General features: G+C 36.7%; 3 protein-coding genes across 5 annotated transcripts in view; 2 read left to right on the top strand and 1 right to left on the bottom strand.

Annotated features, from left to right (window-relative positions):
- The window catches only part of tbc1d32 (TBC1 domain family, member 32), a 61,121-nt gene extending 59,968 nt beyond the window's left edge, over positions 1-1,153 (bottom strand). For 2 of the 3 annotated variants that reach the window (XM_044106128.1, XM_044106125.1), the window contains exon 1: positions 454-686. The gene's annotated coding sequence lies outside the window, so the exon portion shown is untranslated. Of the gene's footprint in view, positions 1-453; positions 687-1,066 lie in introns of those variants that run through there. The other variant, XM_044106126.1, reaches the window with a different exon arrangement.
- Positions 761-4,065, top strand: hsdl1 (hydroxysteroid dehydrogenase like 1). Its single transcript, XM_044106129.1, has 5 exons — positions 761-1,223; positions 1,786-2,231; positions 2,346-2,429; positions 2,679-2,801; positions 2,907-4,065. The coding sequence occupies exons 1-5, from the start codon at positions 1,001-1,003 to the stop codon at positions 2,970-2,972; spliced, it is 942 nt and encodes a 313-aa protein (XP_043962064.1). The 5' UTR covers positions 761-1,000; the 3' UTR covers positions 2,973-4,065.
- Positions 4,066-5,931: 1,866 nt separating this feature from the next.
- On the top strand, positions 5,932-9,967 carry gja11 (gap junction protein, alpha 11). Its single transcript, XM_044106130.1, has 4 exons — positions 5,932-6,068; positions 7,294-7,446; positions 7,602-7,787; positions 8,632-9,967. Exons 2-4 carry the CDS (start codon positions 7,318-7,320, stop codon positions 9,217-9,219), a joined length of 903 nt encoding a protein of 300 aa, XP_043962065.1. The 5' UTR covers positions 5,932-6,068; positions 7,294-7,317; the 3' UTR covers positions 9,220-9,967.
- The last annotated feature ends 2,315 nt before the right edge of the window (positions 9,968-12,282 follow it).

The following is a 12,282-nucleotide window of genomic DNA, read 5'->3' on the forward strand; positions in this document are numbered from 1 at the left end:
GTGATTACTGGGACATTAATTGCTTAATTGAGTCACTAATTTATTTCTGTGTTCATATAATTTTGGATGTTCTGGACGTCACATTAGCGCATCTGTTTCCTACCGCTGCCAAACAGACTAATTAGTTCATCTTCAACAGGTGTGGGACCTGCTTCCTTTTACAGCACGAAACGGATTTTAAATGATATCCAAGCTCATGTATCACCGAGAAGACTAATAAATGTTTCAAGGCCCGATATGTTTGCTTATATTATTAATAAACTATGAAGCTAAAGCTACAAAATTTGACATTTCTTCATCAACTAAATGATGCTAATTGCTACAATGCGGCTAACCGAGGACGAAATTGGCTATATTTTGCTAAATTAACAGTTAAACACTGTAAACCTTAAGGCAGCGTTGCACTACAGAACGAAATATATCACTGACCTGTGAAACATAAGGTGCATTTACCTTTTAAAGAGCCAGAAATCGCCTTCTAGCATCGCTTGCCATAGACAGCCATGTCTCTATGGAAACGGCTACTCCCGTTTGGAAGGAGCGTTGAGTTTTGTTTAGAAACCGCCGGAAAACACAAATATTTGCCAATGAAATATGACTGGAATGATTCATTAAGTACTCTAATGTAGTTGAGACTCAAACGTAAAAATAAAATCGTCTCCATTTTAATTGCTGTTAAAAAACGTGTACTTTTATTTTACTAAAGTAACTCGCTCACCATTTGGGTATAATCTGGCGGATTTTCTGAGGGCTTTGAAAGCAGCACGGCTGATGTATGTTGACACGTGACCCAATGTTTTGTTTCTGTTCCGGTTGGCTTACATGAGATTTTTCTACTTGTTACAGCGTGTGTAAAAACACTACTTTGGTGTAAAATTGACTCGATACGAATTTATGTTTTATTCTTCTTTCTCGTGTACCTCTTAGCTTTACATCCAACCGTCTCCTCGTTGAGTTTTAACTCACTACAAGGTGTAAATAATAATATAGCGTGTGTAGCATGGCGGCGGGTGTGGACAGCTTTCACCTTTTGTACAGAGAAATTTCTCGGTCTTGCAGCTCTTACTTCGAAGCTCTGGCCCTGATCGGAGCTCTGTACGCGGCCAGCAGAGGAGTTGTCCTGTTGAGGGACTGCTGCATGGTGGCTAGGGTCCATTTCCTGCCGCGGATGATGCCCAGCGGGAGGCTGACCCAGAGATACGGGGACTGGGCTGTTATTTATGGTGAGAGAAGATAACAGCAGGTTGGCAATGCAAATATACCAAAAGATATTTCAGCATGAAGAAAAATTTAAGCTGTTAAAAAAAATGTGTAATAATTATAGAAAAGTATCAAAACTGCAGTATGTAACTTTTATAAAGAATATGTATTTATTTATTTACATATTTGTTAAAACTGTCGTAACAGTTTATGAGACTGAAAATCTGTGAAAGGATCCTTCCTCCCTGTCTGAAGAAATCCACCAATCTGACCAAAAACAACCAATCAGAGCCAGTGCTGTCAATCATCCTCATGTACTCATTGCTAAATGTACTAAGGGAAATTTAATGTTGTTAATTCATAATTCATCAAACAATATCTCCTGTAGCAGAACTTGTCAAAGAACTAAAAATATGATCTCTTGCTGTGAAATCAGTTTTTTTCCAAATCCAAAGCAGGAATATAAACGTTTTCCATTAATAAGTAATATTATGGCCTGACTTTGATTTTATTTTATCGCTAAAGTATATCTGCTGGTTTTATTTAGGAAGGTAAACAAGGTTTTTATTTTTTCTCTGCTGATAGGTGCAGCTGAGCCTGTAGCCGGTGCTTATGCAGAGGAGCTGGCTCGAAGCGGCATCAGCATCATCTTCATCACTCAGGACGGCTCCTCAGTAAGAAACACCGCTTCTTTCCTCTCCCAAACCTACGGGGTGGAGACCACCATCGTCACCGCCGACTTCTCTCTGGGCCAAGCGGCGGCCAAACTTGTCACAGAGGCCTTGAGGGGTAAAGACATCGGCTTCCTGGTGAACTGTATGGACGAAATGTCAGCTTCGCCCCGGAGCCTGATTAAAATTCCCGAGCAGGGCGTGTTGGATCGGGTGAACAGGAACGTCGGCGCCGCCACTCTGATGGTGCGACTGGTGCTGCCGGGGATGGTGGAGCGCAGCAGGGGGGCGGTGGTCAACATATCCTCAGGCGCCTGCTGCAGACCCCGCCGTGGAAGAGTGACGCTCTCTGCCTTCACTGTAAGATAAACACCTGTGAGATGCATCGATTTGACAACAAACAACTAATCCAACCATTAACTTTATCTTCACTTTCACATATTTGCACCACTGTCACCTTTGCCTCCCTTCCAGGGTTACCTGGATAATTTCTCAAGAGCTCTTCACTTTGAGTACAGCAACAAAGGGATCTTCATTCAAAGTCTGATTCCTTTCCAGGTAATCCACTGATAGGCAGTAATTTCTTTTTAATTTAATTTATTTTTAACATGTTCTGTATTTAACTACCTTTAATATATATATAATATGCTTTTTTTTCCTTTATATGGCTTTGTGTCAGTTATACTTATCCACTTTTTCTATGTTTGCTCCACTTCTGTGTATTATTTCAATGTAAAAAAGCTTTTTAAACAGAAATAAAACCTATTTATTAATGTCTAAAGTTTTATTTTGCTGTTTGTGTTTCAGATATCTTCTTCATCCTCAGGACAGGGATGGTTTGCTCCGAGCCCGGCGGTTTACGCTCGGCATGCCGTTTCCACGCTGGGCGTCTCCAACAGAACCACGGGTTACTGGCCTCATACACTCCAGGTTTGCCTTTCACATCTTTGTTATTCTGTTATTATTTGAGTCATGACTCAACAATAACTAAATCTAAAGAGTAAAGCGGGTCTTTTGTTTTCTGTTTTTTTACAGTACGGACTCATGAAGTGCATTCCTGAGTGGATCTGGGTCCTCGGGTTCTGGGTTTTACTCGGCTAAGCTAAGAGCTGAAAAGCCTCTTACTGGATCATCTTACACAAGAATTTAGTTTCAGTTTCTTCTGACGTTATTTATTGATATTGTCCTGAAATAAACAAATAAAACTTAGTCATTTAAAGCAATAAGTAGGGATAATAGATGAAAATTATTCTATTTAAAATTATAAGTTAATGTAAAATTCTGAGTTCATAAGAATTCAAAATAGTTTAAAGACGGAGCCAACAGCACTACGGCAGCCCTGTGTGGCCAAAACATGCCGGTACTGAGTTTATGAGGCGAACAAGTGTTTACTTTTTGATTTGCTTTCTGCGTTATTTCAACAGATTAAATAGATTTTGAAGTGTTGCAGAGCGACGCTTCCATTGATTCAGATTAAACCAGGATTTGGTTCATGAGAAAAAGATGCGAAAATCCAGGATTGAACCAGCAGAGATCAGAAAAACGGGCGTCCATTTTAAATAAAAAAGAAATACAGCCTGGATTAGAGTAAATATTACTGCAGGGTGGCGTAAAGCTATAGATCAATCTGGACTGATGGATGTTTACAGTATTTATACAATAGAACATGGTTTAAAGTCTGTAAACATAAATATTTTCATATTTTGTTTTATCTATCCAGACATTAAATTCCTCATTTTTCCCGTCTGCTTTGTTATTCTGTCAAATTCATCCTGAAGAAACAGATAGAGACAATATTAAAATTATAAAACGAAGCTGCAAACACAAAGCAATAATAATAATAATTATTTGTTATATATCACTGGGTAAAGCCACTTACTGTTGCTCCTTTATGAAAACATTTCTTCCTAATTAAAGCTGATCCTCCTGCAGAATGCTGTGTCAGTAATAGAAACGCCCCACGCTCTGTTATTGTGTCTTTAGCTTATCTGCCCAGTGAGAAGAGAGGCCAGAGAGAGAGAGCTGCTTTTTTATCAGTTCTGCAGTGAGCTTCAACTAACTCCTGAAGGAACAGAAAAATGAGTTTCTACATTTAACATAAAAATAAGTTTCTACATTTAATATTTGTAGGTTTTGATTTTCAGCCGGTGTGATTGAATTTGACCAATAAATCTTTTTCCAGTCAAACATCAAAGTCAGAGTCATTGCTGTGTTTCATCTTACTGCTGCCAACTCCAGTTTTATTTTTAGCATCTACAGATTTAAACCAATCAATATATTGTTGGCCAGAATGACATTTTTCTGTGTTTAAAGCGGCAGGTTCGTGTCAATGATTCACATTGAGGAAGCAGAGTTCAGGTTTCTCTGACCCGAGACCAGCCAGAGCGGTTCCTAACCCTTGTAAACAAACCTGAGCTGCACATAAACATGCAGCTGCAGGACCGACCTCAGAGATCTGTGATGTCACAATCTGCGTCAGAATCCTTCAGTTTAATCTGTCAAACATTAAAGAATTAGTCTGGATATCAATAGAACTGCTGTCTGCATTTTAAACTTGATCAAATCTAATAAATGTTTCAATAAACTTCCAGATTTCAGTTTAAATGCAAAAACAGTTGAAACCAGAAGTTTACATAGAGTGAATAAATCTCATACATATTTTCTTCTCACTCTGTAATGTTAAAACAGACCAAACTTTTCTTGTTTTAGGTCAGATATAATCACCAAAATTATTTCTTTTTGATTATTTCTAGAAAAATTAGGGTTAGGGTTAGAGTTTTTCTTTTAATTCATACAGTTAAAAAACAATTATGCATGTAAACGTCTGACTTCTGAGCCCAGACACCTTAAGGACAAAACCCATTTTGGCCGCTTGTGTCCGTGATCTCGTTCTTTTGGTCATGACCCAAAGCTCATGACCATAGATGAGGGTGGGAACTATTCCTCTCAGAACTATTTCTGAGGTTCCAGTCTCGCCAGACCTCGACCCGTGGCTCTGGTTCTGGAACCAGTCTTCTTGAGAGGGGCTGGACATGCTATCAGTCTGGAGCTGCAAACAGAAATAACTTTGTTAATTCTAATTAAGCTCAAACAAGAAATGTTTGGCCTGATTTAACATCAGACAGTAAGAAAGAAAAATATTATTTTTATTCACTGTAAATATCTGGTTTCATCCATACAAGGTAAGAACTAATCATTGAATATGATCATTTTAATAGAAGAGCAACTGTAGATAAAAAGCTTCAGAATAAATATTAGTATAAATAATCAGTTTTATTGGGGAAAATAAATTATTTTTATGTGTGAATCTTTTCGTTTCATTACCCGTTCCAATAGATTCATAGATTTGGTTTTGTTCTTACATTATAAATATTCTTCCTATTCAGTTTTATTTTGCATATCTGCCAGTTTCATCTACATATCAAGACTTTACACAAGTTAAACAAAAAACATTGTGGTGGTGGCAGCATCATGCTGTGGGGATGAAAACTGGCTGATTTAAACTGCTTGTAGGCCACAAAATTCTTTAAATTAAAAATTCAAAAAAAATTATTGTGATTTTTTTTTTTTACTTTTGCAACATTTATGAAATTTGTGAATCATTAAAGATCCAAAATATAAAAACAGTTTCAAACTGTTGCCTTATTCAAAGAAAAACACAATTTCCACATTCATGGGGTCATCCATTGTTTTCTATTTTGTTTGCCAAATTTTTACCATCCTTGACTTGTGGTCATTTCACACTTTGGACACCCAAGGAATTTTTTAGATCAAAGTGACTCACAGGTCATCCAATATGATTGAGATATTTTTGCAATATTTCAGCCTCCAGATATTAAAACCTGTTAGAAGATCATTCTATAAAATTTTTAGACAGAATACAAATGCAAACAGCACTTTTTAGTTCATTTTTAAATTGAAGAACATGTATAGTATCACAATTATACTACAGTTTGTGACAAAAATAATAAAAAAGGTGGTACGAGTAGTTTTACAAGGAAAAGTTGAATAAGTGAGAAAAGCTTCATGTTTCTGTTGCTCCAGTGTTTCCAGTGTTGTGGTTTGGACGACGTCCTTCCAGATAAGCCAGTAAATTAACAGCGACGCAGTTTCTTCTTCACTCTCTCTTCTCATCCTTTACTGCAGCATTCGCTCTTTTCTTCCACATTTCCTCCATTTTTACAGTTTCTTCACCAGGTGAGTTGCTTTTCCCTCTTTACAAAAAAATTTATTAAGTTCTTAATAATCTCTATCTGGATTTTCTATGATATGTTAAGGCTTTAAATTCATTTTTATGTGCACACTTCATTCTACACATCCAAAATAAAACAATAAAATCTAATTAAATGAAAACCGACTTTATAAAAGGAAAAGTATTATATGAAACTATATGCATGGTATTTTAAGTTTCTGCAATTTAAGGTTTGCTTCAGGTTTGAGAGTTCAGCAGATTAGTGTGTTTATATCTGAAGCCTGCAGCTGTGGATTTATCTGCAGCGAGAAATGATAGAAGCTTGACCTTCTGAGAGATTCACTTTTTACCTCCTTACAGAAACCACAGCAAGGCTAAAAAACAAATATAACTTAACAAGCATGTCCTGAAATTAAATCTTTTCCACAATTTGTGGGGTTTATTTTGTAATACTGTAAAATAATAGTTGTATAAAATTTATTCCAGAGGTCTGCAACTTTTACGCTCCACATTTGCCTTTGAGTAAAACTGTTACAAAACCTTTTAAAATCACACAAAGCTTGACATTTTTTGATATTTCTGGAAATTTGTTTTTTTTTTTTTATTTTGAAATAAAGTAAAACACACAACGTTGCAGAAAAGAAGAGGGGCATGTTTCTGTGAAGCGAAATTGGGGCCATAAAATTTGTTTGTAAAAAATCTGAAACTGGAAAAGTTTTGAAAATGAAAAAAACATTGGATCAGAAAAGTAGTTTAAAATATTTTTTCTAAACTACAAAGATTTTAGTTTCGAATCTTTATTTTCAACTTTACATTTTCTTGGCTTTTGAACAAACTTCACGACCCTAATTTAGCTCCATACATTTTTTCTGTGGGATGTTAAAATTTAGGGAATATTAAAAGACATAAAAAAAACATAATTTCTAACTTAAAGACAGAAAAAATAGATCAAATTTTTTCTGCGGTGAAGAAAATGCATCTAAAAACCTGCATTTTTAGATGGTTTTGTTATGGACAATCAATTTATAACATAAAATTACCTTAAACCAGCATTTGTTAGTAAGTTTATATAAAATATATTTATATTACTTAACTAAATCACAGTTATTAAGAGCCACTGCAGAACATCCAAAGAGCCACTTGTGGCTCCGGAGCCACAGGTTGAACACCCTTGGTACAGAAGATGAATGGATTAGTGAGTGAAAGGTGTTTCTTGTGTCTCTGATACAGAAGGCGGTTTAGCTGCCAGCTGAAATGGGAGAATGGGACCTACTGGGCCGGCTGCTGGAGAAGGTGCAGAGCCACTCCACCGTGATCGGGAAAGTCTGGCTCATCGTTCTGTTTATTTTCCGGATCATGGTCCTGCAAACCGCCGCTGAAAAGGTCTGGTCAGACACAGAACATGAAAATTAAAAAAAAGTACATACTTTCCAACTCAATAAATCAATTTATTACATGAAAAGACAGCTTGAAAGAGTCTATCAGTTCCAGAATAATTAAAAACACGATGACTTGGTTCTTCCTCTGATCCTACTCAGGTTTGGGGCGACGAACAGTCCGACTTCATCTGTAACACTCAGCAGCCGGGATGCGAGAACGTCTGCTACGATGTCGCCTTTCCCATCTCACACGTCCGCTTCTGGGTCCTTCAGATCATCGCCTTGGCAACCCCAAAGCTGCTGTACCTCGGCCATGTCCTCCACGTGATTCACATTGAAAAGAAGGTGAGCTTCTGCTAAACCGGCTAGCGCTAATTGGGGGGAACAATAGTGGGCAATGCTAACTAAAGCATTGATGATAAATATTAGTTCCGCTAACGCTAAACCCACATGGTGTTTAGTAGAGGCTAATGTTAAAGTACTAAATTAAACAATGTTGATACTCACAATATAGATATATTCACAACATCTTCGCCCTCAACAGGCTCAGATTCGTCACTACCTGCCTGTACGTTACAGGAAGTAATTCTTTGGAATAAACCTGGTTTCAGTTTTATAATTGTTGAGTATTGCTAACTTTGTTGTTAATTTGTTTATTGCGATACATTCTGGGTACAGAATAAATGTCTTTTGCTGGGTGGAGAAAATAAGGAAAGAAAACGAAACTGCTCAGTAAACAGTCTTTACCCCTTCAAAATAAGAGCATGAATAGTTATGGCTAATTACTTGAATATAATAATAATAATAACCAAATTATTGGTTTTGGTTTTGATATCCAAAACTTTCCCGCAGAAGTCAAACTGTATACACCTGAAGTTTTACTAAACAGTCAATAGTATTGGCGTTTTGAATTTATGTGTAAAAAAATTTATTTAGGGGGGAAGCTAAGTACGTAAACTTTTTTAAGATTAGCAAGTCGTAAAACAAAAAATTAGTTCCACTGCTTTCCTTTTGGCTCCCCTACTCCTAGGTTCCACTTGTTGTTCCAGCAACAAGGGGAGGCTCAACTTATCCTAATATCTCCCAATTCTTGAAAGAACCTAATTTGATCAGATGTTAATAATAAACTATTTCTGGAGGCTTTTGCCTCCAGAATATGTCTGACTTTGACTCATTCTTCTAACATTAGATGAAGGAAAGGATGGAGAACCAGGCAGAGCTGAACGACAAAGTGAGTCTCTTCCTCAGGAGGAGCTTCAAGGTTCCCAAGTACACAAAAAGCAGTGGGAAGATCAGCATCCGTGGTCGCCTCCTCCGCAGTTATGTCCTGCATCTCATTGCCAAGATTGTTCTGGAAGCCCTGTTCATTGTGGGTCAGTACTTTCTGTATGGTTTCACCCTTGAGCCGCGGTACGTGTGCTCCCGCTCCCCATGCCCTCACAAGGTGGACTGCTTCCTGTCCCGACCGACGGAGAAATCCGTCATCATCTGGTTCATGCTGGTGGCGGCCGTCGTCTCGCTCGCCCTCAGCGTCGCCGAGCTGCTCTACCTGCTCGTGAAGGCGGTGAAGGAATGCGCGGCCAGGCGGCAGGACTACACCGTCACCCCGGTGACGCCCCCGAGGTCGAAGAAGAAGGCTTTTCAGAAGCACGGCGAGGTGATCCAGAATTGTGTCAACCTGGATTTGGAGCTGCAGGGGAGGAAGTCAGGGATGAACGGGACAGTAGGCGCCATAGACGTGGCGACGGAGAGCAGCATTGGGGAGGTCCACATCTGAGTCGTGAATCTGCGTTTTGTTTGCATCGGCAGAAAGGGAAGTCTTGGTGAAGTAAATAAAGTGGGGATGGAGATCACCATCTTCCGTTCACAGAACAAAGTTACACAGAATAACTTAAATGAGTAAAAATGAAACTAAAAGCTTCATTATTTTAAAGGGGACCTATTATGCTTCCTTGAACAAGTTGGAATGGGTCTCTGGGTTGTAACAAACATGTTTGTTTTCAAACACAAATTCTTAGATAATAATATTTTAGCTTGGTCACTTCTGCCTATTTTTAGCTCCTTTCAGAATGAGCTGGTTTAGGGTTCTGTCTCTTTAAATCCAGACAATCTGCTGCTGGCCACGCCCCCATCTCAACTTTGACACTCACATGTGAAAATGGCTGCAAATAGAGGCGCAACTATACATCTTCAATCTTGAGTCCAAACTAAACACTTGTCTTTTCCAAACATGCTGGAGTTCTACTTGGTTGCTAGGTAACGGGGCTGGGCTCAGCTGGGGTTGCTAGGTAACGGCAAAATGACTCAAGGTTGTGACTTAATAATTGTAGAGCTTTTGAAATGGCTCATTTTCCATACATCAAAAAACGTATTGCCAGAAAATGGCTGTGATTTTAAATAATTTTGTTTTTAGAAGCAGTGGAGACCCAAACGGAAGTGAATTTTTCATAATAGGTCCCTTGTAATACAAAGATTGTTTTTGTATATATTAATAATTTTTATATTAGAAGTCTACAATTTTACAATACATAGGGTTTTAAAAAGATTTTTAGTTATATATATATATATATATATATATATATATATATATATATATATATAATAAGATATATATATATATATATAAATATATATATATATAAAATGATATATATATATATATATATATATATATATATATATATATATATATATATATATATATATAACATATTACATTATATATATATATATATATATACACACACACATATATATATATATAACATATTACATTTGAGATAAAAACACCTTTCTCTGTCAAAATGTTTTATCCAAAACTCTTCACATGGCCTAGTTTTAGCTTCACCTGTTCAAATTCATTAAAGAAAAGCTAGATTGTTGCATTTTAGGCAATAAAGTGTTTATTGTATTCTTTTAAAAGAGAAGTGAACTATTGTTGGATATTTTAGATGTTTGCCTTTCAATAAGTTTGTCTCTTTCTTAAAACATTTTCTGTGATGATTTAAAGTTGCCTGGGTTTGTCATACTTCCAAGAAAATTTTCCAGTTTTGAATAAAAACAGTTTTTCTTAGTCTGTATCTTGTTTCTGTTCTGTTTCCCCAGTAATGTGTGCCTGTACATTTCATCACCGCACATTAGTCATTCCTCGCCCTGCAGTCATGCGGTTCCTCTCTTCATCCTGGGTCAGCGGTTTTTCTTTGCCAGTCAGTTTGGGTGCACAGTTAGTTCTGGATTCTGTTGTATTTATGGTTGTTTCATAAAGACTTTTACTTCTCTAATCCTCTTGCCTCCAATAATATAGTTTTTATTGCTTCTTACTACTAGAAGAAGTTATTTTTTCTGGACAGGAGGGCATAGAAACCACACCCTCGTATATTTAAAATTTTCTTCCACATAACAAATATTACAACCTGTGATTAGTAGATAATCACAGTGTTGCCACTCAGTAACTCGTAGCAACGTAGAAACTCATACTTGTTGTTTTCTGTTTGACTTTAACATGAATTTTGGTCCAGTTTTCTGCACAGGGCTGCTTTCATGGCCCGTTTCGGCCGGGTTTTGGCCTTTGTCTTAGTTTAGAGACAAGTTTATGGACAACATAGGCCGTCCAAATCACCACCCCTCCACCACCGTGCTTCATGCTGTGAGTCATTTGTCGTCATTTTGTGCCCTATCTTGTCCAGAAACAGCACTTTTCCTCTGGTTTAAAACTCACTCCGTCCACATTGGCCCAGAAGTTTTGGAGATGATTCTGGAGTGTTTTTCATGGCTACTCATTTTTTAAATTTATTTATTTGTTGTTGTTTTTTTAAGTTTTGAGATTGGCAGCTGGTTGAAAATCAATATTTTTGTGGAAATATGTTTAGACATAACTTTATTTCTTGAACAATAGTATTTGATTCTCTGAGCTCATTGCTGATGCCGTTCCACCTCGGCGGTGTAAAAACTGGTCAAACTGTTGAAGGGTTTTGAATTATGGGGTCTGCTTAGTTTTGTTTTTTCCCCATATAGATTTTATAGGTTAATTTTTTTTATTGTTTAAATCAAGGGTTTCCAAACTGTGTCAAATGGGCCAAAATTGTCAAATCAAAACTACATTTATTGTTAAAAGTGGATGTTATTCATATTACATCAAACACTTATGCATCCAGTTTTCAAATTCTTTTGGGCTCAGTTGAACAAATGTATTTTCAGTTATTAATAATAAGATTTGAGTTAAAACACTTGCTATATGTAGCTGAGTTTAATAAATAAAATAAAGTTTTACTTTTAGTAAAAGTCTATGAATATTATAAACGTTTGGTTGTAAAAAGACAAATACTTTGTTTTATATTTACCATTTTCAACTATCAGTAATAATTTTATTAATAAACTAATTGCAGTGTGGGGCCACAGAAAATCAGTCCACAACTTGGCCCCGCGCCACACTTTGGACACCCAGGGTTTAAACCATTTATTTTGGCTTAAACCAGAATAAATAAATAAATGTTTTTGATAAATTTAGAAGATTTGTAAGCCTTGCAAAGACCAGATTGACCACAATAAGTTAAAATGCATAAATTTGCACAAATCAATGAGGGTCTTTTTACTGTTTTACCAACAGTAAGAACAGTAAGACGTTAAGAGACTATATTATTGTCTCTTAAAAAGGACACAAATACTAATTCCACCTGCTTAACTCATCTACTTGAGTCCTGATCTGAAACAGAGAGATTACATAGCAACGATTATTAGACCTAAAAATGATTTCTTTTTTTTACTCGTAAATTTGTTTTAAAATTGATGACTGGACCGATGACTGTATGGTCGTAAATGTATAAGTGTCCAAATCTTACAG

Source organism: Gambusia affinis, linkage group LG22 (genome assembly GCF_019740435.1).
Source record: "Gambusia affinis linkage group LG22, SWU_Gaff_1.0, whole genome shotgun sequence".
In the NCBI taxonomy this organism is placed as follows: Eukaryota; Metazoa; Chordata; class Actinopteri; order Cyprinodontiformes; family Poeciliidae; genus Gambusia; species Gambusia affinis.

What these genes read in the sequence shown, in the direction of transcription:
- hsdl1 (XM_044106129.1), top strand. Translation starts at nt 1,001, where the DNA reads ATGGCGGCGGGTGTGGACAGCTTTCACCTTTTGTACAGAGAAATTTCT. An exon ending in TGACGCTCTCTGCCTTCACT is followed by an intron (nt 2,232 to 2,345) that starts GTAAGATAAACA and finishes CCTCCCTTCCAG; the next exon opens with GGTTACCTGGATAATTTCTC. An exon ending in AAAGTCTGATTCCTTTCCAG is followed by an intron (nt 2,430 to 2,678) that starts GTAATCCACTGA and finishes TTTGTGTTTCAG; the next exon opens with ATATCTTCTTCATCCTCAGG.
- gja11 (XM_044106130.1), top strand. Translation starts at nt 7,318, where the DNA reads ATGGGAGAATGGGACCTACTGGGCCGGCTGCTGGAGAAGGTGCAGAGC. An exon ending in TGCAAACCGCCGCTGAAAAG is followed by an intron (nt 7,447 to 7,601) that starts GTCTGGTCAGAC and finishes GATCCTACTCAG; the next exon opens with GTTTGGGGCGACGAACAGTC. An exon ending in TGATTCACATTGAAAAGAAG is followed by an intron (nt 7,788 to 8,631) that starts GTGAGCTTCTGC and finishes TTCTAACATTAG; the next exon opens with ATGAAGGAAAGGATGGAGAA.